Here is a 26840-nt window from a genome sequence, read left to right as displayed (position 1 = left end):
TCTGAATGTGAATCTAAAACTACCCAGAGGAAAGAAGATCACAAGGAATTGCTAATGGACTGTTTCCAGGAGCAGCAAGAAATCCCTACCTGAAGTCTGCGGGGAAGCTTCTACTTCCAAGTTGGCTGAGAAGCGCTCACTTTGAGCTCCAAGGACTCCAACAGGCAAAGACTGGTCACCAGAAGCCAGATCTCCTTCCAACTCCTCACTTATGGGGAAAGTAATATCACTCACAGGTTCCTCCTTAATCTTCACAGGCTTTGTGTCCTCTGCTGCCTTTTCAGGGTTGACAATCTTCTCGTACTCTTCAGAGAGCTGCTTGCTAACCTGTCCAAGATCAGTGGGTGAAGAAGAGGCCAGAAAGGTGAGAATGACTTCAGAGACTCTGATGGCAATTACATTGCAGTGCACTCTGTTCCCAGAATGTTATTAACATCTGACCCAAACGAAAAAGTAAACAGCTTACTAGCTACACAGGAAAGATTTTTTTTTTCCTCTTTAAGTGCACCTTCTGTCCTGTAACAAGGGGCTTTAATAAGAGGTTTAATCCATTAACATCTGATTGACAAAGATTTCTCAGACAGAGATGATGAGGCCCAGAAATTTAAAAAGAGCAAGGAACAAAAGCAAAGTGTCTGTCTTATTCTTTGGTTTTACCTGTAAGATTGTCCCCCATCCTCCAGTAACAAATTTACCCCAGCATTAAAAACCAAGCACTTCAGATCTTCGTCAGCTCTGCAGTCACCACTGGACAAAGCCTGAGTACCTTCTGACAAATTCACAGCAAAAAGCACAGAAGTTTTCTCCAGTTAAAGAAGTGGAACAAATACAGGAATGAGATTTAGAATTACCCTGTACTTCCAGAAAGTTAACAAGAGTAAGCAATTAATTTTAAAAATTTCAGATTTTATCTGCTTCTAACAAATGCTTGTTTATACAACTAAATCCCAACAGTCAATGAACTTTTTAACAACAGAAGCAAGCAGGAAAAAGAATAGCAAAGCCTATTTCCCCCTTCTAGATATGCTTCCAAATACAGAGGCTACTGTGGACCTCAGCCCTGTATAAAGAACAAAACCACTAAGACAACGACTGGCTGCAGGATGAGAGAAAACTGCATCAGCAGAATGATAGAGAAAGCCCAAATTCAAAAAGACAGAATATCTGAATAAAAACATTTGAACACAAATGAACACAACTGGTTTTCTGAACAAGAATGTTTTAATGAAGACAGATCTTGATGATGTTATTTTTAAGCACAAACCTCAGAATCCATCACAACTTACATACTACATGTGTCTCTGATTTACACTGCCTCTGTAAGCCACAAGGTGTCAGTCCTGGGAAAAGCAGGAGCACAAGGTAGCTGCTCCAAAATGAGTCAACTGGTGCTCATAAGGAAGAAGGAATGGCAGGTTTTGTTTTTGGTCACAGGCTACCTACTTGATTCAAGCCTTGTTTTTGATAAGTAGGAGCATGATTTCCACTTCAAATCCTTGCATTTCTCTAAGTCCACAACAGGCAGCCTCATATCATTCAGACAAAATGCATGTTTAATTTCTTAGAATACTGGGACCGAGAGAGAAACCATACCCTTATTCTTACAACCTACATCTATTGATGCCTCTTATTTAACAATTCATCTTCTTTCTCAACAGAAGCACAGTCTCCTCTACAGCACCTGTGTGACAAGTCAGATCAGCACAATACTACCCTATACTCCTACCAAAGCTTAAGGAAGTCACCCCTTGCTTAAGCAAACACAAACTTCTGCACAACTTAGTAATTTTTGTCTCCTTACTTGTTTTCCAGCCAAATATTCCATTAAAGTAGAAAATTCAGTTTATCAGTCAGTTTTGATTTTACCTCTACTTGATATTTTTGTCTGGGCCATTCAAGAGCTGGGGGACTCTCCTTTAACTCAGGCAAGCCATCAGTAGAGCATCCTTAGCCTCAGTAGGGACACAAATAAGGGGTTCTGTCTTCCAGTCAAAAAAATCATGTTTCTCTTTCCCTTGATGACTCCCCTCCACATCCAGGAGGTTTTCTAATTGGATTTCACCTCAGTAAGACTCAGGACTTGCCACAGGAAGAAGCAATTGTACTGGGGGTACATTTCTTGGTGCTGTCGGGTCCCTAATGCTCTTCTCACCTGAAGCATGTAGCTGTGATAATCCTTAATGCGGTGCTGCCAGAACTTCTGCAGAGAGAGCACGCTGCCAATGCCCACTTCATGGAAGACCTGCTCCATGACATCAGGGAAAGGGGTGTGCCCAAGTCGAGCTTCTCGATCCACAGCGAAGCGCAGCAGTTTGGTGAACTTCAAGCAGTACTCGTGGGCAATGTCTGTCAGGGTCTCCAGAACACTCTCATTGGCACACTCAAAGCCTGTGTGAGCCAGGATGGTGGCCATTGACTGGTAGAGAAGTTGCCGGCAGGAGGACCAACTCAGCTCAGTCACTGGCTCCCCTTTTCCTCTAAAAACCAGAAAAGACAAAAATAGCACACTTTCAAAAATTGAAAGGAGTAGATAAGTTGAAAAGATATTGTCAATAATAAGTGATGGACAAAGCAAAAGCAGAGAGTTTGGGGTTCTCCACAACTTCTCCACTGCATATGAACACTACCTAGTAAAGGCTTATCTGCTTTTCCTTCTTCCCCTCCCTCCAAATCAGCACTTCCAATTTTCATTTCCCCTTTTAATGCTGCGAGAGTCCTTGGGTGATTCACGAATGTGGGATGCAAATCTTCTGAAACCTTAAGCAACTCTCTTCTCACCCAAGAGCTTTTCTCCTGGAGAAATTAATTAAATGGGTCCTGGACACAAACAAAAAGGGCATTGTAAATAACTTGAATGCAAATCATTTCCCCTCTCAGTTAATTACATTTCTTTTCCTTATTACCTCTAATGTCACAGACCTAATACTGAGATACAAAGGCTTCTGGAATAGACAAGATTGGAATTTCTAATGTAAAAGACATATATAAAAAAGCAAGAAATGGGATACACATACATTTCATAAAGATACACTGTAGCCAAAGATACTGTTTCCCTGTCCTCATTCCCAGCAGTCACTAAGAACAACACTGAAAGAAGTATCCCTGTATATAACCTAAGATGCAAACACAGGACCCTGGGAGGAGGCCTGGAGAGGTTCTGCCATAAAGCAGCATTCTCTGGCCTTGCGTTTGAGACCTCTGTTCTCTTCTCTGTGTTGCTAAGTGGGAAGGAGTGACCACGCAGGGTGGAGGACATGGAGAACAACTGACATGAGTACTTCAAACAACATTTACAGTCAGTCACCCAAATTTTTCATCAACATGAGTTAACAAACAGAGGTTTTACAGAGGAAAAAGAGGAGTTAAGACAAGGCCTCTGATTGGGAAAGATGCATCTACCAGATTTCTCAAGTCACAATTGAGTGCATGTAATCTATTTGCCCATATCAGTAACATGGACTTCAAATGCTGATGTCAAAAAATCAATTTCCTTTCTGCCAAGTATGGTATTTATATACTTTTTTTACACTTCATTCACCACCAAAGGCATAATTAAGCTGAGAATTTCACTCTCCTTTGTTTCTGATCTATTTGTCCACCTTGAGATTCCCCTCATTCTCACCCTACATCACTTGCATATCACCAGACACTCTTTCCAGTAACAGGACCTGATTAAATCAGTACACAGATGGTACTGATGCCTTGATAAAAGTCTCTCCAACAACTACACTAGGTACCCATCAGTCTCACTGAGAAGCTGGGCCACAGTCTCAGGTTCCCCTGACCCTTAGAACTGACCCATAGAAAACCACTGAAACACAGCAGTAAAAAAGATAACATTTCAGAGGAGTGAAAATGGAAGGTGACACTTAGAGCTATCAGGAACAAAATCATTCATTTTCAAGAACACCAGCTCAGCACTTTCTGATTATTCAAATAAAATAAAAGCTGTATATGATCATATTTCTGAGCAGATATTAAGAACAACATGTGGATCTCAGGTCATGGATTCATCCCAGCTATTAATTGATGGAAAATGACTCACATCCCAATTCCTTCTCAATTATGTAACTACTTTGCTAAGAAGACAGCAGGCACGCTGACAAGATAAATTAAAAGATCATCAGTTCCTTTATAAATCAACTGTCACATCTCCCTCACTCCCCCTTCCACCTCAGCGACAGATTTCTGAAGTTCAGAAGCAGCCATATGTCTCACACAACACCGGGACCGGGAGGTTACAGCAGAAATAAACAAGTACCAAGGAAAACAACCCTCAAAATTTATGCCTATAAAACAGAATCTCTTCTTCTTTAGTGCATATAAAGGACATATCCAGCTGTATGGCAGCCATCAGTTGAGAGCATCTTATGCTACCAAACCCACTGAACAACCAGGCTACTGTTAATACAGAGACGCTGTGGGCAAAAAAATCAGACGCAGATTTCGGCAAGTGTAGGCAGGATGCTTAGCCACTTGCAAAATAGAATACAACAACCATTTGGCGATGCATATCACTGCTCAGAAGCAGCAGAGAATATTATATCTCTTTTAAACTCCTGGAGGAAAAGAAACCAATTGTGAGCATTAAAATGCAGTGAGGTCACTATGCTGAAGGGCATATAATCAACCTGAAATCCAATCAATTAAAGACGGAGAGAAAAGAAATTTCAGGTACTGTATTCAAATCCAAATCGCCACCTCTTGCTCTTGGAAAGGTCAATCAATTTTGGTTTTCTTATTTTTTCTTCTCTTGTTTTCCTGTTTCCCACAATAAACAATAGAAGTATATGATTAAAGGCCAGAACAAAGAGCAATAATTGAAATGTAGATGTTAACGGAAACCAACAAATGAGAAAATAATTTTGAATCTTCATCTCTAACTTCCAGATACTTTCTGGTAAGAATGCACATGAACAAAAAGAGCCATATGGACACATTTATGTTGAGAACAGCTATCTAATGTCAAGTCTTCCCAAAAAGGACAAGCAAACGTCTTCTTTTCCCTGATGATCATACCTAAAGAGCCTTGGTTTTAGATCTCACCCATAAAGTCAGCACCTATAAAAGCACCCTGCCAGGTACTATGACTATGCAGAATGCCACCCTCAGCAGCACTTAGTTCTTTTCCTGAAGGCTCTCCATTCAGCAACCATCCAAAGCCAAACCTAATTAACAAAATAGCAGGGTCCTATAGCTACAAGTAAACAAAAGTGCTCTCATATCTCAAGCTTCATCACCATGGATTAACAGGACAGGAAATTAGGTCGGTGACTTGGAGGTGATCTCTACAGAATATATAGTATGAAATTTATCACAAATACTGGCCAATTTCCCACTCTTCATTTTTGCATTTCTAAGAGTTCTATATTTTTATATATGGATCACCAACACTAGATAACGTTCCAGACAAAAGTCTCCCTGCCAAGCTATGAATTCATTAGACCCAAAGCCCAACCTTCTCCCACTTCTACCAGCAACGTGCAGAAAATCACAACAGAAGACAGGAAAATAGTGTCCATTTATACCAACCAGACTTATTTTCAGAATTAGTAAGTTTCCAAAACTCAGAAAAGGCCCATTTTCTATGTCAGTCAGTTAAATGACAACAAGCCACCCCACAAAGGCAGCAGAATCCATTCACCCAGGTTCATCTCCTGTTAGGCTGTTTTTCTCAGAGAGAAGGGGAGCTCATGGTTCATTTCCCATGCAACTATCTTCAGGGGACAGTGTTTGGGCTAAGGCAAGGATTGCTAGCCAAGGTTCACTCAACTGCAGTACACGACTGAAGTGCTCTGCTCCCTTCTAGGTGAGCATACGCCAGCAGCAGATGGAGGGAGGGACTGTTTTTCCTATGAACACGACAATTTCATGAAACATTACACTGTGGAGTTAGATTTATACCAAATGAGGTACAACAAGGCTGCTTCAGAGCCATCCTCTCCAAAGCAGTAAAATGAAGGAGAACATTGGAAAAACAAGATTATACTAGTCAGAGAGTGCATCAAAGAATACAGCACACTAACTCAAATGAGCAAGTTGTTTCCTTTCGGAAAAGAGCCTCATTACATCTCATCCTGACTAAATCTCTTTTTAAATACCTATGCTACGTCTACAGGAAGCTGCAAAGGTGTGAAAAGAAACTGCTCAACAGATAATAGCAAAAATAAATTGTATCCCAGTGGCATAACCAGAACACCAGTTGGTTTAGAATCAGACTAAGTCAAAGTGCTTAGTTCATCAGTGGAAGTGTGTTCTCTCTGCTTTAATTTCCACTGCTTCAAATCCTTCCCAGCATTAAACCTGCTATCTCACCAACACATGGTCCTCTACTTCTGTACAGATATTTCTGAACTACAAGTTCTTCTGTCATGAACTGTCTTCACACTGCAAGTTGCCTATTTTGTTTACAGATTATCTTTCAATGCAAAGCACACATCCAATGTGGTCAGGAATGCAAATGACAGATTGACTGAGAAATCTGTTACAAAACCAACCACGTACACACAAGAAAAAGCATCTGAAAAGGCACATGAGTAGGTTAGGTTTCTTTTAAAGATGTATCCATGCTAATCTGAGGAAGCTGAACAGAGAAGAAGGAAAAGCTAGCAGCTGTATTATGGTAGGAGTCTCCTGTTGAAATGATAGTTTCAAGTCTACAGTTCCTTACTCATTCTTCATCAGTTATGCTTTAAGCTTACTTTCTGTTTCTACACCAATCAAAACCAAACATTAATCCCTTACTGTGCATCCCAAGAACTGTAACATCAACACTTGCAAATCACCAGGACCAGATAGTAGTTCATCCAGGAATACTAAAGGAATTCCAAGGATGAAATAGCTGAATAGCTGTGGTGAGTCACCTCTTGCTTCAAACTGCGTTGGTCCATGAGGACTAGAAGACAGGAAATGTGAAAACATTTTTTTTTAATAGCCTCAGAAGAGATGTGAAGAACTGCAGGCTGGGAAGCCCCATATTTTTGGTGCATCAAGAAAATTCAAAGAATCAGAGGACACACAGGTAAATATGTTATGCTCAGAAAGAATTCAGAGAGCTTTTGTAACTGGAAAACCCACTTCACAAACCCAGACTCCTCCAAATCAATCAACAAGCAACTATGTCCACTCCACTGTGGAGTCCAGGTCTTCCCTTAGGGATCTGTGTCAGAATCAAAGTTTGTTTCAACATATTTATAAACAGTCTAGAAAACTGTAGGTGAGAAATAGCATCATGATTATAAAAATGCTGGTAGTACAGATTTTGGAGGGTTGAAAAGACCAAACCAACTGAAAAATAGCAGTAAATTAGGTACTGCCTCTTCCTCATGATAGGAGGAGGTAGGGGTTACAGGTGTGGGGTGGGGCAGAGGAAAACCAAAATTAATCCTGGGCATAACAAAATCAAAGACAAGGGGGCAGCATGTCAAAGGATGAAAATGAATAACAAGGAAATAGAAGAGGACATATCTATGCTAAAGAAACTTGTGGTCTGATTCAGGCTGGCTACTCTTATCTTCCTTTCTTCCTGTGTCTAAAGGTACCTATACATTGCTTCTCAGACCCAGGTTACTGCCAAAAAAAATGAAATTAAAATATGGATTTAGTTGAATACCATAATTCTTACAATTGTACTTCAGAAGGTAGCATAAAATTAAGTGCTACCATATTTTATTGGGGGAAGAATGTTCTTCCTTTAATTTGATTTTACACACTAAGAAGCATCAGCAAATCACAGAACTTCATTTTTGCTTCTAGAACAGCACCTGCTGTTCTTAATCTATGTATCTTAAAACAGCTAAGAACAAACATGCAACAACAAACTCAAACCTTTCCTTCTGGAAAAGCATAAATGTGTTTGGTTTAGCAAGCACACAATTAAAATCTAGAATACACTGTAGCTCATTATAAATCCACTCTCTGTCAGCCACAAAACATTTCTCTCTCCAGTTTTCACAACGTAGTCCTTAAACTCCCCCACGTGGCTGACGACTAAATAACATTTCTTTAACCAGACTCCAGAGACCCGAAAGGAAAAACAAAAAGACAAAGCAGCCTACAAAACATGGCCAGAGCCACAGAAAACTGAACTTCAAGCTGAAGCCACCAGGGAGGACAGAACAGAGAACTGCTCAGTTTTACAAACCACAGAGCAGGAGTCACAGGGCCTTGACTTTATTCCCACAGGACAGTATTTCCTTTCATCCCTCTCAGCTAGTTACTTTGTATCTTTCCAGAAGGATGATGGTGTTCCTCCACAAACAGTATTAAGAAATCACTCTACTGCCCAGAGGAACTATGTTACCAAATGCAACATCTTTCAATAAAATGCATTTTATACAACCTCAGGCCGTTGAATATCTCAGTGGCATTTAACTGATCAGTTATATTTTGTTGATGCACATTTATCCATTTCAAAAACTAAAATGTATTATACTCTCCCACATCATGTTCATTAGTGCACAGTCTTTCATTTAAGAACAGGAAGTTGTAGCTGTGAGAATTAATCCTGTAATTTAAATGCACATAACCCACAAAGTATTGTGAGATCCTGCAAGAAATGTAACACCTCCTCGTGAATTTAGTGCTTGTCAGATGAGTAGATAGGGAGGTGGTGGCAACACTATTTAATCAAAGACTAGCTGCAGAGGAAGAAGCAACACAACTTTCCTTTACATTTTCTCCAGCCCTTGGCTGGCACAGCCAGTACCAGAGGCAAGAATTCCTTTCACCCATTCTCATTTCCACCTCTGACCAGAAGACCAACAACAAGTAGAGTGAAATGTGATAGTTACTATGTCATAGGTCCTTAGCCACTGAAATCTTACAAATATGCTACCATGTCATCTTTGCAGACCCTACAGCTAAACAGCCAAAACCTCCTCACGCATCTTCCGGGTTTTCAATTATAAAAACATAACTTAGTTGTAAGTGACCAAAGTAGAAGAGACTTCATATCCTGTAACTAAACTTGTCAAAACACCACTAAGATAGCAAAACCATTTGCACACATTTAATGTAGCACTAACAGGACAGAAATCACCACTACACATCCAATTTTATTGATAGGAAAACAAAAGCACATTTATTTTAAACAACGCGTGTGTTACTCACACAGGAAAAAGCTAAATATTTCCTTTCTGAAGCCCGTTTTATAATTTACATACAACTGTTTGACCCTTCAGCCTAGAGGAAGTAACATAACTACATATATATTTAAAAACACTCAGCTTTCCTTCGGACAAAAACTAACCCAAAGAAACACCAACGCACCTGTAGAAATCACTCTCTGGGTCACTGTGCCTCAGCTGAAATGGCATTTTGGGCGTTTTGCTATCCAGAGGAAGCAGGTCATCCGGGAGAGGTGGAGAGGCTGGACAAGATGGCAGAGGTTCGTTCTCCTCAGTTTTTATGCCCTCTGCCTGCTGCTGGTTCTGAGCCTGAGCTGTGGCGATGAGGCTGCGCAGCCGCCGGTTGTGTTGGATGAGCTGGATGGTGTGGATAGTGAGGCTGCAGGGCTCAGAGGGGATGTCCAGCATGGTGGTGGGCCGGGGCTTATTCGCAGATGGTTGGTGCAGTGGAGGATCCTGGACTTCCACGGTACGGAACTCGCGCTGCAGCAGGTCAAAGGAGCTGCGGTTGGCCTGGTTGGAGGAAACCGGGATCTCACCCCAGTATCGCAGCATTTCTGCACAAGTCACACGTTGTCCTCAGAGCCCAGGAGAAGGCTACCTGATACTGTGGTACAAAGGTGCCTTGTCGCAGGGAAAAGCACTTTGGGCAGCAACAAGAACTGGAGCTGGGATGACACTCCTAAACAGATTACGGCTGTCAGGCAGGCTGTCGCTCAGTGCCTCGCTGAGCAGCGCGGTGTCCTCAGCAGCATCAGGTCGCCACTCCGGCATTTAACAGATCCCTTCTCCTGAGGGGGGAACAAACAAACGCACTCGTGAGGTGAGAATTATTTCTGTCTTTAACAGAGGCTGGTGTGGGTCCACCTGGGCCTCGCCGAGCGGGGCCCGTGGCGAGTCTTGGTTTGCGTGGAGAAACTCCGGGGGCCGCACGCGGCTCGCCCGTCCGCCCGCCCTCCCCGGGCCCAGCTCCGAGCCCGTGGCTCCCCAGCAACCCCAGCCCGTGTCTCGCCTGCCCCCCGCGCTCCCTCCGCACCCCTCAGCTCCGCTCGGCTCCCGGCCGCCCTGCCGGAACTGCGTCCCGGTCCGGCACCGGGAGCGGCTCCCCCGTCCCCCGCGCTTCTCCGCGCCGGGCGGAAGGCAGCGCCCGCCGCCGTCCCCGCCTCGCCCGCTGCCGCCCCTTCCCCTGGTTCGCCCCCCACGCTGTCCCGGCCCGCGCTGAGGCCGCGGCGCGACCCCCAGAGCTGCGCCTACCCCCGGCACTGCAGCGCCGCGGAGCTCGTCCCCGGAGGACTCCATTCGGGTGCGGACCCGGGAACATGGCGGAGGCCGCGGCGACGGAGGCGGCGGCGGAGCCCGCGGAGCCCACCGAGCCCGCCGCCTTCAAGCGCCCGAGCCGCCCGCTGCCCGCCGCGCCCGGGCCCGCCGACCCGGGGCCCAGCCCGCCGGGGCCTCCCCGCCCCGCCGCCGCGCCGCCCGCGCCGCGCTACGAGGAGCCGGCGTGGGGCAGCCGTCCGCCGGCCGGCTCCGGGTACGGGCTAGAGGTGCTGAAGGGCGGCGTGGCGCTGGGCTCGGTGAGGTTGGAGGACGGCAGCTGGTTCCTGGTGGGGCGGCTGCCCGGCTGCGCGCTCTCCCTGGAGCACCCCTCGGTGTCGCGGCACCACGCCGTGCTGCAGTACCGCGGCGCCGGCGCCGACCCCGACGCCGCCGGGTTCTACGTGTACGACCTGGGCAGCACCCACGGCACCTTCCTCAACAAGGCGCGGGTACCGCCCCGCACCTACTGCCGGGTGCGGGTGGGCCACGGGCTGCGCTTCGGCGGCAGCTCCCGCCTCTTCCTCCTACAGGTGCGTCGGGGCTCCGGCTGGGGCGGTCCCGGAGCGGTGTGTCGGGGGTGGTGAAGCCTCGGCTGGATCGGTCTCGGGAATTTACGCGGTTCCTCGGGCCTATCGGGGTAAAAGCCGCTCCTGAGGTGTGAGGAGGTTTGGGAACAGCCCAGTGCTGCCCTAGTGGTTTTACTGGGAGAAGAGTAGCCAGCTGTGGGTATCTTCTGCCGCCTTGGGGCACCGGGCACGGGGCAGCGCCCCGAGGGCTCGCCGTGAGACCAGGCTGGGCGGCTTCCGCTGATGTGCAGTGAGCGCAAAAGGCACTTCTCTCCAACAACGAGATGTATTAGGAGTGTCTTTTCGACAGTATGATGCCCCAGTAAAGAGCTAACACGTCTTTGTGAACAAGGGGAGCTTTTATTAGTAGGAACTTTGACAGCATTTCACGTGCTCTACATGCACTTCAGAAGCTGTTCATTCGTTAAATTCAGCCATGTAGCACTGACAGGAATTTTTCCCTTCAGCCTTTAAAAGAGTCATATTTGACATCTAACAACATTTGGTTGGCATTGACAACATAATTTGATATCCGACAAGTACACAATAATGCTTGTTTCCCCCTTCCCCCTTTGAAAACATAATCAAAACTAATATATTTTGGAACGTACGTCATAACATGGTCTAATAATTCCACTTTCTGAAGAATACTGTAATAATTTGTTTCTGTTATAGTGTGTAATCTGCATGTGTGTTGAAAATACTTGAGTTTTTTTCTTTTAAAAAACACTTCTGCTAAGTTACTATTTGTGATATAGGGACCCAAAGAGGACCAGGAGTCTGAGTCAGAACTAACTGTGACTGAATTGAAGGCATTGCGTAAGCAGCAGCAAGCAAAACTAGAAAAGACAATGTTGGGAGAGGACTCTGATGAGGAAGATGAAAAAGAGGAGAAAAGTGAAAGGAGTCAGAACAGTGATATGAGCTGCTCGTGGGGAATGGGTAAGCGATGATGTATAAATTGACTGATATGCATTAGAAGGTCTTTAAGGCAGTTTTCCGTGAATTTCCAGCTGGCTGCCAGGAGTTACAATCCAGTCAAAGCTCTTGAGTACAAATTAATCCTTTTCCTTTTAAAAAGAAGGGTATGTGACAAGACAAGCTTATATCTAGTGAGAAGTATGCAAGACCTCCTTTTAAACAGGAGAAGGTAATTCACCTATGCCTGTAAAAGGCCATGAAACTGAAAGTTTACTTAATGCTCCTGTGATGATGTCCACACTTTTGCCTGAGAGGTGAAATTTAGTTGCTTGAGACTTCTATGTGGTATAGCTGTCTTTACCTTTAAACAGAAAGTCCACATCTTAAAGCTAGATAGATTGCTAGATTAATCAGCTTTTTGGAACAAAGTGAGTTGGGTTTTTTTGAATGGAAATGTATAAGCACATAAACCTTTGCAAGTACCAAAACTGCAGGGACACTCATCTGCAAAACTATATCTCATGTTGTAATAACTAATAGCGTAAAAAAGAGGTGGGAGGGTTTTTTTTAGATTGGGTGCAGAAATAATATTAAAGTTAAGGGAAGTATTTTTAGGATGATGTAGCTGCTACTTTTTTCAAACTAATGAAAGTTGAAATATACTAGTGCTCTCTTTCTAATGTTTCCTTTTTTTTTTTTTTTTGCACTTTGTATGTCTTCTAGGTGAGGATGCTGAGGAGGATGAGGTTGAAGAAAACCCTATTGCTGTTGATTTTCAGGATGTTCAAGATGCTTTCTATATGAAAGATCCTAGGAAGGCCTTACAGGGCTTTTTTGATAGAGAAGGTACCTTTTTTTTATTTTATTAAATGGGATTTTTTTCAATTTAATAAAATTTTACATTTGTGCTTATTTTGAGGGAGTGGGATTTAAGGCGTGGTCTGGGAGCTCAACTTTTCTGCTAACGGGGTAATTTTGGGTGATGGGGGTTTTTTTGGTCAAGTTTTGGTGGGGGTTTGTAGTGATTTGGTTTGGAGTTTTTTAATTAAGACTTGGCTCACCATTGTATATCTGAGACTTAGGTATTAATTCCTAAGCGGGGAGTTGCACTGAGCACCTTGTATTCCTCTGGAGTGACCCTCAAACCCTACCCATGCTTTGAAGCTGTGCCGAAAAATTGAAACCCATCAAACTTGAAATTGTTCAATTTGGAGATAGCTAAAATTGTGAGATAGAGTTGGAAAGTATAAAAAAGACAACAGGCAATAATTAAGTAGTCTAAAGTTTCCATGGTTGCTAGTGAAATGTAAAGATTACTCACTTTTTTTGCTAAAATGAAAAATCAATCTGATATCTGTGAATTCAGGTTGTAAACTGTCATTACTTTAGTGTACTTACTTTAATACATACAGAGACAAGATTGTTTTTAATTTGAACTACATGTTCCTAAACAGACCACTAGAGATTTTTTAAATATGAAAAAGCCTTGATTTTGGGCAGAAAAAAAAAATTAACATAATGCCAACTGAAGATCCCATGGCTTTTTAAAAAAAAAAGTAAGGCAAAATCAGTCCTTTGATATGTAACAAGGGCATTTTATCCCTTTTGTTTAAACATGACATTCTTCTCTGCTGTAGTTTATTCTTGCTTATTTCAATTTTGGTTGCTATATCAACTTTCTTTTCCTTTCTAGGAGAAGAGTTAGAATATGAGTATGATGATCGTGGGCACAATAGCTGGCTGTGCAGGATCAAGTATGTATGTCTTCATTCACTTTTGTATATGGAAATTGTTGAATTCATGAACAAAAGCTGAAGGAATTACTTCTCATGTCACTCTCATGTCACATGCAATCTAGAATTAGACCTAACCCCTGATACTGAGGCAGAAGTTCAAGGATCAGTGCCTAGTTCAGTATTTCTTTTCCTTTCTATTCTGACAGCATTTAGTTTTCCTTAGAGATGAAAACTGGGAAAGCAAGAGTCTAGGTTCTTTCAGCTCCCCTTGTTTTGAGAAATATGTGAAATGGAAATACAAGAGAAACAATCTCTTTCAATTCCTAATGGGACAGAGGGAAAAAAAAAAACAACGTTAATTCTACTGTGTGCCCAATTTCAGTTCTTTTATGGTATAAGACAGTTCTTGATGGGTTCCTTCTAGAGGCCACTAATGTCATTCTTTTATAAGACAGGAGAAGGTGTGGTGGAAATTAAGTCAACAAGATAAGTCTTGAGTGGATAGGTGCAACATTGCAATGAGTGTACTGCTTAAAAATCCTTTGCTTCAGCATGGAAAATGTTTGTTACTGGTGTTGCTTGGATGCAAGATATTGGTGTTTAAAATGATCCAGGGATTGACACTTAGCCTTTTAACTTCTTGTATTTCCAATGGAATAAATATAGGAAGAATTATTGTTTGCACTAGTGAAATACAAATTTAATTGCATGCTTTAAGAAATCCATGCTTATGTTTTGATTGGTTCTGTATGAAAAGAAAAGTGAAAATATTTAATCGACAGAAAAAGATTAGAATGAAATGGGAAGAACAATGCCAGCATGATAAGTAAAATATCTGAGTAACATCCCTGAAAAGCTGTTTGTGTCTGAGCTGTGCTCTGATCCTTCAAACTGAATAGGTTGCCTGTGGATGATGCAACAGGGAAGCAGCTGGTGGCAGAGGTTCTCCACTCAGGAAAAAAGAAGGAGGCAATGATACAGTGCGCACTGGAAGCTTGCAGGCTACTTGATGCTCGGGGAGTACTGAGACAGGAAGCAGGTAAATAACTAGTCAAAGGCTGTGATCATTCTAAAAGCCCTAAATTGGTGTCTTGAATTTGGTTTATTGCTGACTAGTAGGCATATAATTTTGTTTCTTGCCTTCTCCCTTACCTTTCCCAGTATCCCGAAAAAGGAAATCAAAGAACTGGGAAGATGAGGATTTTTATGACAGTGATGATGACACCTTCCTCGATCGAACTGGTGCTGTGGAAAAGAAACGACTGAACAGAATGAGAAAAGCTGGTAAAATAGAAGAAAAACCAGAGACTTATGACTCCTTGGTAAGAAGAGTTGTTATGATGTGTCAGGGTTACTCTTCCATGCCTGTATTATGACTAAGAAGGAACCTTAGTGGATCATGGCAGTGGGTGAATGAAATGCCAGAACAGGATACTTTTGAAATGGTTCTAAATCATCAGAAAATAATTGCAAGCTTTCAAGTTTTGTAGGACACATCCCAGAGAAGAATCTTATTCTGCTTCGAAGAACAAGCATCTTGGATTGACAGGCATATAACAACTAAAAATCCTACACAGACAATAGGGTGTGAGGGGTAGGGTGGGTTGGAGTGTCACAGTGGTGGTATAACACTGCTGCAGAATTATACATACTTTCGTGTTTCAGAAAGAAAATTGTTTAAACAATATGTCAAAGGAAGGATAAATTTTAAGAGCAATCTATAGTTTTTTCAACCCAGGAAGTTCTGGTAAAAGATCAGAAGCAGAAAAATCAAAGTAATTTGGTAGGATATTTGAGTAACTCTTAAAAGGGTATTTTAAGACGATAGAAAAGTCTTCTAAGTGTGTTGTTCTCTCATAGGTCACAAAGCTAAAGGAAGCTGAAAATGAGCTTTCTGAGATAACAGAGAAGCTGAAGGCTTCAGGGAAAGGTAAGGTATGAAGTTTATTTGATTGTAGTGTTCTCCATAAAGAAAAGAGATTAAAATTATCTTACAGATTTCTCGCTTCAGTGCTTTCTTTTGTTAGTGTCCACTTCTTACAAAGGGATTGGAAGTTTTGCAGCTCACTGAGTTGGCTGGAGAGAATACTTATGCTCTTCATGCAATGGTTTATGTATTCTGTGTGTATGGTCACTTGCTAATGAAAGCAGCTTTTTCCAAAGCAAGCAGCATCTATGTTAAAGTAGGGTGGCAAGTGTACAAGCTCCTGGATTTTAAGAGGGTGAGTATTATCACTGTTTATCTGCCAGTATTAGTGGAACTGACCCAATTTCCAAAGTGAGGAACAGTGTCTTTTCCACTCCCTTCAAAAGCATTTATAAGGGAAGAAGAAAAAACTGACAGAAAGGGTAATATCTTTTATTTCACTTCTCTCATTGTAGATGCACCTTAAAAAGGGAAGGTGGGAAAAGAGAAATGTAGAGTCAAAGCAGTTGACACTTAACCCATATGTTCAGTGAATTTGCTAATTCAGGTTCTAGGATTATGCCTTTGTGTACAAAGGCAGAGCCTTTCCGGGCTAGTGATTGTGTCTGTTAGTGAGTTACATTTAAAAGCATACTACAAATAACTGCATTTTGCTTTCTGTTACTGATGATGTCTTTTGGAGTAAAAGGAAGGCAGAAAGGAAATGTGTTTAGGCTGGTTCTTCATAAAAAACCTTTTTAGTAGAGTTGGCATTAATAAAGGTTGCAGTATTAGTCAGAAGAGTTTCTCTCCAAGGAGCCTAACAGCAGTGTGACAGCTGGGCTGTGTTTTGTGCATTACATGGCCATGTTTCTTTTTGGTAATTCAGCTCCACACCAAAACTCCTTTGTATCAACATTTTTGTTGGTGACTGATTATACCGGATCCCTGTTCAAAAAGCGGTACCATTCCACCAAGAATTCTAACTCATGTTGAGTGTATTTGAAGGAATTGTTTTCAGCATGACTGTTTTGATAAGTAGTTAGGATTGACTGACGAGAGGCGCTGATGCTTATATTGTCTGAGACGTGTAATTCCAAGCTTTCATATGTTCTGATGCCTTTGTTTCTGCTGATACTGTTTTTCAGCAACTGTTGAGAAACAGTTCTCTCAACTGTTAAATCATATCATAGTAGAGGCTGGGAGAAGGAAGAGTCAGTTCATTTCTATGCTTCTACTAACACCATATAATGCTGATTTATGTTATCATGTTTTTGTAAGTTGCAGGTGGTTGCACAACTAGTTTAGAGCCTTGAAAAAAATCGAAGTCTTTGTATTGCAGTACAATATAATTCAGTATTGGATTGGAATTTCATCTGCTAAATTGCAACACCTTTTACCAAGCACTTGGAGAAATAAAGTAGTTGTCTAAAAAAAAATCTCAGTATAAGTTCAAAAATTGTTTCCTGGGGTTCTTCGGAACTAATTACTGGCAGACTGACTTGGTATCTCTCCTTCACTGATGCACCCTAATGCAGATCAAGTACATAGAGCTCTTCAGTCTCATCTTTGGTTGCCTGTTCAGAAGAAAATAATCGATAAGTTGATGGTGCAGTAAATAGCCCTATAGCTTTTTTTCACTGGGATATATAGTATAATAGACATGATTGATTCACCTCCTAGTAGTGTTAAATTTTACTTCAGTAGTGTAGAAAACTGCTGCAACAGATAGCAAATGCTAACTGTGAGCCTGTACTGTTGGTGGAATCAGGCAGAGAATCCGATTTGCAAGAGAGGGTGATCTGGCCCCTGAGGATCACTCACTGACTGAAGCACTTACACTGTTCTGCAGCTAAAGCAGCGAGCTGTGGCTTTAATTGTGGAACTTTAATTGTTCTGAATTATGTGACTAGTCACTAAATCGTATTTTTGTAATTTGATGTTTAAATTTGATGTTTAAATCAATCATTCTGCTCAGCTCCTGCCTGCTAGAAGTTTCAGACTGATTGTTAGCAATACTTTTCCATTGTTGCATTTTGTCTTGGTTCAAATAAATAGTTAAGAGGAAAAAGAAGTAATTCTTTTTCAGTATTTCTATCAGAATGTCTTTTATGATATTTTGTCATCATTTATGCTTGTGTGGAGGGGAATGCTACAACCCTTTCTTATCTTTTAGAGCCTCTTAATTCTGTATAACTTTGAACAGTTACTGTTACGGCTTTCATATATTTTCAAATGGTAAACTCTGTTTTGTTTTAGATCAGAAGTATCCTTTTCAATTGAGTCCATTTGTAAGCATGAGTGGTATTAGACTTTCTTCTAAATATCTAAGTCATGTAAAACTGCTAAAATACGTGCTGTTTAGAATAACTTAGACTATTTTATTTGTATGCATTTAAAATTTCAAGTGCTACTTAGTTAGCTCAAGCTGAACTGAAAATAACTTACTGATCACATAATTATGCTTGTGCATATATAGAGAAACACTTGTAAGGCAGCAAAGACATACTGGATTTGCCACTTTTCATATAATATTAAAAGATAGAAAACTGTCAAAAGACTTGTTAAGATTCTGGCAAAAACATTTTTCTCTGTTTACTTCCAACTTATTTTTGAACACCATATGAAAACTCAGTGTTCAAGCCCAGGAAAGGAGTTTTCGTGAGTCTTTTGTTTGAAATCTATGTGCTAGAATTCTGTATTTATCTTTCTTAGTCGTTTAGAGATTTAGTTTTATCTCCTGAGTTTTAATTAGTCAAATATGCATAGAATTGTTAATATTTGAAATTAGGTGGAGTAGGAAGACTGACATTACTCTTTTTCAAGTACAGAGCAGTGTTTTCTTTTTAGAAAATCCAATCAAAGCAAAGGTAGATTTTGTGATGTATGAAATCTACACCTACATTTTGGTAGATGTATGAATTTGGTTTTGTATGCGCTCTTTCAGGGATAGGAGGCAGCATCATGTGTTGATTCATTTTGAGTTTTCCAAATGCTACTGCTTTAATATTCCAGGAAAACCAAAATGGTATTCCCCATTCAGTGGTGTAGGTTTCCTTGTAGCTGGGATTATTTTAGTCTGTGACTAGAAAAAGAACCCTAAGCCACTTTTTGAGGGAGAGCAGATCTTGGAGGGAGATGAACAATCTAGAACAGAGACACTTACTCACAGGGAAACATTCAGTTTTAGGAGAGGTTTTGTTGTGTGAGTGGATTAAAGTTTGCTTTCAGGCTTTTGTTAGGAAAAATGCTTTCATGTTTCCAGGGCTAACAATCACCAATGTTTCAACAGAAACTTTGCAGAAAGGATAGTTGTTCGTATGTGCCTTATTCTCTAAAGGCTGAACCACATGAGTGCAGCTCTCATCTCCCCACCATAACAATATGTATCTTCCCTTTATCTTGCATAGTCCAGTCCCACCCAGCAGCTCAAGATTCCTTGGATGAATTCATGACTGAAATAAAATCAGGATGCACCTTAGACAGTGTGGCACGAAAAAAACTTCACTTGCGGTCATTTGAACTGAAGAAAGAGCAACAGAGACTGAAAGGGTTAATAAAGCTCGTCAAGCCTGCAGAACTACCTGAGCTGAAGCCCCAGTAAGTCAGCTAAAATATAAACCAAGTATTTTTTCTCTTGTTGTTATCCATGGGCAGTTGTGCAAGCCCAGTAAATGGACAGCTTTCCAAATACAAAGGCAGGACAGCCTTCCAAACTACCTGGCTCATCTCTTTAAAGAGTCGCTGTGCCTTCATGCTATTGCAGCATCTGTGGTTCAGACAGATGCACAAAACTGGAATAAGATGAGCCCAGCCCAAGCTGGCAGGATGAGGTGGGAAAGGGATTGGAAGCATAGTGTCATCTTCTTTAATTTTTTTCCAACCTGCATCCAAAAGAAACTGAAGAATTGTAGAGATAATATGTACAACATGAAACCCACTTTCACTCTCTGAAATGTGTCTGCAAGTCAAACGTAGTGGCTGTTCAACTACTGCCCAGCAGCACTACTGCAATTCAAGAGGGTGTGTGCTGGGTTCATCATTTACTAGTGGCAGATTGATTAGAGATCGAATTACTTAATTAATTCACTTAAATTGAGGTTTGGCCTCCAAATATGGTTTTATATATACATATATATTATATACATATGTGAGTATGTATGCAGTTGAACTTGAGGGAGTCTCTGTGATACAGATTTTTTTTTTCCTTGTTTGTTTATTTTTTGCTTCCTGTTAGGACAAGTATCTGAATTTTGCAACATGAATGTGGGATGGAGGAGTCATCTCCTGCAGCTTCCTCCTTGGATGCTGCAAGTGGGAGAGAAATAAAAGGATTTTTAAATATCCACTTCTAATTTGCAGATTTATTTTTTTTTTACATTTGTATATAGAAGACTTGTTTGATACTTTGTGCACTGTTTTTCTTTCTATCTAATTTTTATTAGGGGTGGGAGTTACAGTCTGAACACAGAGAACAAGCCTAAAAAGATGAACCTGCCTCTCTTCGGTGCGATGAAAGGGGGGAGCAAATTCAAACTGAAAACTGGAAGCCTAGGGGTAAGTTGGACTCAAGTGCTGCGAGTCAGTGGCTGTTTCTCAGATACCTTCTCAGGCTGTGGTGACTGTAGGAGGCAACCACGTCTTCTCACATCCATGGACACAGCTTGGAGGTGCAGCCTGTAGCAGTGAAAGGTCCATGGGTGGCAAGCAGTGGCTGTTGGATATTGTTTGCTGCCAGCAGTTGCCATTCTTTGCCCCTGCCCTGCAGTCACACAGCTGTGGGCAAAAGGCAGTGGATCAAGTAGAGGCAGTCTGGGGACATCAGGCTGAACCACTGCTATATCTCAGCAGCTGGTCCTTTACTTCCTTTTATTTTGCTTGATCTTATTGTCAAGATCATATCCAGGACTGATTCAGTTTCCAGTGTCCCTCTTATGAAAAGACTGCACTCCTTGTTTATGGACTGGACATATTTTTTCATATTCCATCTCTACTAATAACTTTCCCTTTAAACCTATTTTTCATCCTGAGAGTGTTTCCTTACCAGCTGTCTCTGACAATAGTATATGTGCTTTCTCCTGTAATGAGTGACATCTGCCTCTATTCTTTGTCTTGCAGAAGTTGCCTGTTAAGCGTCCAGACATCCCTGAAAGCTTGTTAAAAATGAAAGATGATGGACCAGAAGAAGAGGAGGAGGAGGAGGAAGAGGAAGAAATGGAAGAGCAGCAGGAAGGAGATGCAGTAAACAGCAGAGCATCAAAGCTGGAAATGAAAACTACAACAGAGGAAGAAACAGGAAAAGAAACTAATGCTCCTGATAGTTCTCCGTGCAATAACAAGAATCTAGAATCCCTTCAGGACGGTAAACCATTGTTTTTGATTTTTTCCAGTAATTAAGTTGAGTCTGTTACTGCTGATTTTTTCTCCTAATGTTTGAGTCACCAGTTCTCCAGCCCATTTCTTTTACATAAGTTTTTTTGCTATGAGTCCAGAGTCTGTGTGGCAGCAGCTAAGTTTCACATGATTCCAGTTGAAACTCTGCTTGGCAGTTGGCATGAAACTTGGCTTTCTTGCATTTTGGTGAAATAGAATAAATCTCCTGGATGCAAAAAAGGTCCTATTTTGATAAGCTCCGTTTCCACTAGACTGATTGTCCATATGGAAACTACTACAATGTGTTGTTGGCAGTGGAAGTGACTCAATAAAAAAAAGTGTCTGTGCAAAGCTTCAGATCCATTTGTAAGGAGGAAAAATTATTTTAAAAGTGGTAATAGAGAGATGTATTCCTGTATCTTTGTATATTCCTCCTTTTCTATATCAGCTTGATTTCCCAAATCTTCGTTTACGAAGCCTAGCCATGATGATATCAGCTTGATGCTTCTGACAGCTCAGTAATGATGTTTCTCAATAAACAATATGTTTGATAACACAAAGCAAATTCTAACTTTTGGGCTTAATGCTGGACAGGTTGCTCTTGAGAAGTGTTTTAACTGGTCACAGGTTTTTCTTTAATGTATTGCAATGGACTTGGTGGATGAAATAATTTGGAGGCCTTTTGAGAGAAGAGTTCTTCCCAAGACAACTGTAGCTCAGAGTTCCCCGTTGTACTTTGTCTCGGGGATGTTAGTGCTCTGCTCATGAGTTACTGCAGAGTGCCCACCTATCTCTTTCTTTTTTCTTTTACAGGGGTTGATTTTCGGCCCGAGCCAAAGGTACTGAGGAATGAATCTCAGATGGGACCTTCACAAGAGAAATCTCAAGGTGAGCAGTATAATTTAGACTCTTGTATAGGAGCATGTGGGTTTAGAAACTGACTGAAGGGCTTACTGTCTTATGTGGGTCAAAGGAAACTAAGCCTAATGCAGAGCCCTAAGAATCCAGACTTGAAATAAAGGATTGTGTTTTGCTTGGGAAGTGATAACTGTATGGTGGAGACAGGTCACTTCCACTGTATTTCAGTGCTCCTTGCTTTTCATAGTCAATAACTGCTTTGAGATCCTTTGTTTAAAAAAAATAGCCTGAGAATAAAAACTGTTTTAATTTAGAAGAATAAGATAACGCTTCCCTTATTCTTTTGCAGTAGCTCTTAATGCTACAGAAGGACAGAACTTTCTTTCATAAAGTGTCAAATATTACATAACATTGGGTTATAATCTGTTAATGACCTAGATGACCCTTTTGCATGTACATCCAAAAAGTCAGATCTTCAAAATGAAGACTATTAGGTGTACTGAACATGGAGGAGATCTGTATGACTTTTCTATTTTTTCATAACTCTAGACTCCTAAGAATGTTGTCCTGTCCTCATCATCTCACCTGCAGACTTAAACCATAAGTCTCAATATTTCACAGATAAAGTGGTAGAAAACCAAGGAATTCTTATCACCCATGTTACTCTAATGTTTAGGTGAGGGTGTTTTTTTTAAAAAAAAGCACATTGGTCCTGCACATTTTCTGCTCCTTCCTTTCTAAATTATCACTGCAGTGATTACAGATAGTAAGTGTCTTTCAGAAAATAAACATCTGCCATTAACTAAAGAATCACACTAAAGAGGACCTTATTAAACTGCATTCAGGTAGCTGACCAACAGAGTGTTTAACATAATTTAAATGTTTGAAAAACAGTAAGATGTTCAGCAGTATTATTCTCAAGTATGAATTGTGTTGCAGTGAGCTGTCTTGGATTTCCTTATGGATGTATTAATTTTTATGTGAACTTCCTGTAAACTTATTTCTGGTAGAACTGATCATTTGTAATGTGTCATAAAACAAATCTGCTTTCTTCCCAGTATCCAAGGCAGTAAATAAGGAACCTGAAGAGACATCTGAGAAAGTTAAGAAAACCAATAGCTCAAGGAAGGTCAGTTACCACACAATGACTCCTGCAGGTTAAGACTTCCAGGAAATAATGTAGTAGACTTTTTTTTTACCAAAATAGTAACAAATTGATGGAGTATAACTCAGTGATAGTAGTGCTTTTCTGCTGAATAAGACCCAAATGTAGAACTATACACTGCCATTCGACACAGACTTTGGAGTCTCCAATGAAAAGGTAAAGCACAGCATTTCAGGCATGCTAGAAGCTCCCTGTTTAATCACAAATTTATTTTTTTCACCTTTTCACTTGGCAGTTACTAAGTGCTGCTTCTCCTGTATCATGAGTGTTGTGGAACATAGGTGCTTTGGAATGTCATTACAAAATTTCCCTTGGAGAGTAGTCTGGGAAACATGTATTGGCTGACTCAACATGCTGTACTAAAGTTGTAACTAGTCTATATCAAACCTCATTCTTCTCTGTAAGATGTGGGAAGAGATGAGTCTAAGAGATTATTGTTTGTTGCAACCAAGTTATCACTAAATTTGGGTGGATGTACCAGACAATGTTTCTCCTATGCATAAAATCTGTATTAAAATGTAAAGTATATGAGCTTTGCATATTCTGGAATTCAGGCAAGTGTTCCTAGAGCAGGGAAGGATGTTCTCTGGCAGCATGCTCTCAGCCTAATTCTTATTGTGAAGTTCTTCCCTTTAGAGTGAACCCTGTTCTTCTACTGGCTGCAATCAGAGGAGATGACTGTACTTGGTGGGCCATGAGTTCTGACCATTATGACAATTTCTTTGTGGTGACCATCTAATTTTAGCCCTGCAGCACTTACTGAAGTAAACTTGACTCCCGGCAGACTGCGTGTGCTAACTGCTGCTTTGTTAGTCCTGGTGGAGGACCCAGGGCTTGGGTAGGCACAGTCTTTAGAATTGTCCTTTGTTGCTGGCCTTGCTAAAGATGCTAAAGAAATCAGGAGTGTATTTATACTGTTAAAGGCCAAGTTATACCACTTTTAAGAATATGGGAGGACAAGGCAGTTTTTCACGCTGAGACAGTCAAGTCAGCATTTCTCATCAGCAGAGAGTTCACTCTAACACTGAGCATTCTCCAGGTGCCAGATGGCTTAGATGTATTCTTTCCCCCATCACAAATCACTTTTTCCACATGCTGTCATTGCCTTTGGGCTCAGATCTTGCATGGAAAATATCAACCAGAAGTCAGCTTTTTCTTTTTTTCTTTTAATATTTCAATAACTTTGAATCATGTAAAACTGGAAAAACAATTTTCAAGTGATTGTTCACAAGCCATATTTAAAAACTGTTCAACCCTGCAGACTAATGTTTTGGAAAACATTAGTCTTCCAAAATAACTGTTTTAGAGGTTACTTTGGGGAAGGAAAGTTTTTGAGGGAATGAAAACTTCAACTGCATGACTTAAGACTGTGTCCTGATAATACAAAGTAATGCAAATCATTGCTGAGTAACTTGGATATATTTTGAGCTCTTAAGTCTTGCATTCTACACTTGCATGACTTTTTTTATATAGCTACTTTCAGTTGTTGAAAACAGAAGTTGTTGAGAAAATGATGCTGATGTCGCAAAACTTAAAAATCTAGGGACAAAGAGACATTGCTGTGTCAACAATTGCATTATAAGTGACCTGTTTTGGTTTGCTTTAAACATTTCAGGATACCAATGAGAACTGAAAAAAATGAGTATTCTTTCTGAAAACTTAAGTTGTCCTTATGTAACAAATGAACTTTTACATACTCCAGTTTGAAAGTCACCGTAAGCCCAAAGTTTTCAGTGGGATTTTGCATTGAAATCAGGAAAGCACATCTTGAAAATCCTACTCTAAAGCTTTCCCCTGCATAAAGAAATCCTGTGTCAAACAGCACTGCCAAACATGAAGATGACAAGATAAACTGTCCAGAACTGAACAGGTTCATCTTTTGAGGAGGAAATTGGGCTGGATGACCTCCAGAGGTCCCCTCTAACCAGTATTTCTATTAGTCTGTGACTCTACTGGGAATAAACTGGATTTATTTGAGGGTTTGATCTTTCTTCTCTGTTATTGTTTTTATCCCTAACTCTTGTGGAAATAACCCTTACCTTTCAGTATTTGTCTCTGAATTCGTGAGGATTTAGTGGCTGTGACACATTGGTGGAGGGGTGCAGCACCTTAAAAATCTTTTCCCCTTTTGCAGGTTCAACAAGCTTTTTTTTCCTCACAGTACCCAGATGATGACCCAGACTACTGCATATGGATTCCTCCTGCAGGTATCAACCATTTCCTTACCAATTTTAGTCTTATAACTGAGGAATCTACCTAGTACATAGTCAGGGCGTCCTTGTAAGTCTTCGAGAAAAAGTTCGTTCAGGAATACTTTACTCAGAACCTGATGTTTTCTGGCATGTTGTGCTCCATGTTTGTTCTGTGACCATGCAGGTCTTGCAGTGAAATACAGACCATATCGGTAGTAGCTTCATCTCAATGGACAGATACACCTAAAGTTTGTTTTTCAGTTTTGTAACACCTGAGAGTGCTAACTCCATTCACACATGGTGGTATGATAATCTAGTTGAAAGACATGCTCAAGCCTTCACTAGGGATAAATGCTCCAGCAATGTTAGTATTCTCAGTTTTCATAAAAGTCAGTGAAATCCAAAAGTCTTCTTTGCAGGTTATTGCAAAAATAGTTGGAATGCAATCGTTGGGTCAGGTTTTTGGAGAGAAGTCTTGGTAATGTTTTGGGGAAGGCGCTGAATAATGGATGCATGCATCCAACATATGTTAAAGTTGAATGATTTTTTTTACTTTGGTTCCAGGGTGTTTTTAGCTTAATGAGGTTATTCTTAAACAGTGTAATGAATTTTCAGTCTCTCAAAAATAAAAAATTCATTTTCATGCTTTGAGATTTTTGTAGTAAGTTCAAAGCTGAGTCTTCACTTGGTAGATTCATTACTATAATTTTTGTAAGGCTGTTGCAGGCTTATAATATAGGCAGGCTCCAGAGGGAATAAGAAAAATGAGAATAAATTTCACTGAAGAAAGCTATAATCTGGTGAATGACCCTTCAATGAAAAGACTGCATGTCTCTGGCGTATGAATCCACTGGAACAAAATACTGGATTCAGTAACTTGGAGGTCTGTCTGGGATAGCCAAGCAAACTGTGTCCGTAAGAGGGAGCTCCGTTTTCCCGCTCTGCCTGCTAGTAGTAGAACTTACCTTGTAAGATGCCATATTGAGGACACCAGAAAACCCCAACAAACCAGCCACAAAAACAGGGATACATGATGTAATCTTAACACTATTAGTAAGGTTAAAATGAATTATAAGTATAAATCAAAAGGCACATTGAATTGCAAAATGCAGTCTGACTTTTTATCCTCTTTGTGCTTGCATGGCTGGTGCTACCTAGAGGCTATTTCGTACTTGGATACACATTTCTCTTAGGTGAGAGGGGAAAAGGAATAATGCACCTCTTCCTCTTTGTCCATTAGGTCAAAGCGGTGATGGCAAGACTCATCTCAATGAAAAATACGGCTATTAAGCTTCAAGTGCGCCAGAGGACGTCTGAGGTTTGAAAGACTACTTTGGATTCTTTCACTACATGTGAAGTGAGGGATAAGAGAGTTGGTTTTTCAGATGCTGTTTCAAATTCAAGGACATCAGCAGCTGCTCTGGCTCTTAGCTCTCCCCGTGTGTCCTTTGTTTGTCTTTCAGATATTTTATTAAAGAAAAAGCCCACACGTTGTTCTGCTTCTTTTTCCACTTTTTAGCCTTGTATTTTTTATTTGGTTTGAAACTGTAGGATCATTTTTTCTTTTGTAAATAAACGTGTACAAAAAATATTAAAAGAATACACCTTAGTGTACTTACAGGCTTGATAAAATTTATTCATGTTGGGTTTATGCAATTAAAATAAGAAACACTACTGA

General features: G+C 40.8%; 2 protein-coding genes across 3 annotated transcripts; one reads left to right on the top strand and one right to left on the bottom strand.

The window, feature by feature from the left end:
- Nucleotides 1–10465, bottom strand: SUPT7L (SPT7-like STAGA complex gamma subunit). Of its 2 annotated transcripts, none has more exons than XM_017834243.1 (4): nt 10383–10465; nt 9271–9919; nt 2153–2477; nt 1–327 (listed from the first exon to the last, which is right to left on the bottom strand). In XM_017834243.1, the coding sequence occupies exons 2-4, from the start codon at nt 9681–9683 to the stop codon at nt 52–54; spliced, it is 1014 nt and encodes a 337-aa protein (XP_017689732.1). In that variant the 5' UTR covers nt 9684–9919; nt 10383–10465; the 3' UTR covers nt 1–51. The 2 variants fall into 2 exon arrangements, with proteins under 2 accessions (XP_017689732.1, XP_017689731.1); XM_017834242.1 differs by lacking the exon at nt 10383–10465 and adding an exon at nt 10165–10211.
- Nucleotides 10448–26840, top strand: SLC4A1AP (solute carrier family 4 member 1 adaptor protein). The gene is made up of 14 exons (XM_017834241.1): nt 10448–10975; nt 11770–11953; nt 12656–12778; nt 13626–13686; nt 14568–14707; nt 14830–14990; nt 15529–15598; nt 18985–19174; nt 20020–20131; nt 20693–20936; nt 21761–21835; nt 22864–22934; nt 25105–25177; nt 26403–26840. The coding sequence occupies exons 1-14, from the start codon at nt 10448–10450 to the stop codon at nt 26450–26452; spliced, it is 2082 nt and encodes a 693-aa protein (XP_017689730.1). The 3' UTR covers nt 26453–26840.

The sequence above is a fragment of the Lepidothrix coronata genome, unplaced genomic scaffold, assembly GCF_001604755.1.
Source record: "Lepidothrix coronata isolate B3197 unplaced genomic scaffold, Lepidothrix_coronata-1.0 Scaffold230, whole genome shotgun sequence".
In the NCBI taxonomy this organism is placed as follows: Eukaryota; Metazoa; Chordata; class Aves; order Passeriformes; family Pipridae; genus Lepidothrix; species Lepidothrix coronata.
This window is presented reverse-complemented; position numbering and strand designations above follow the sequence as displayed.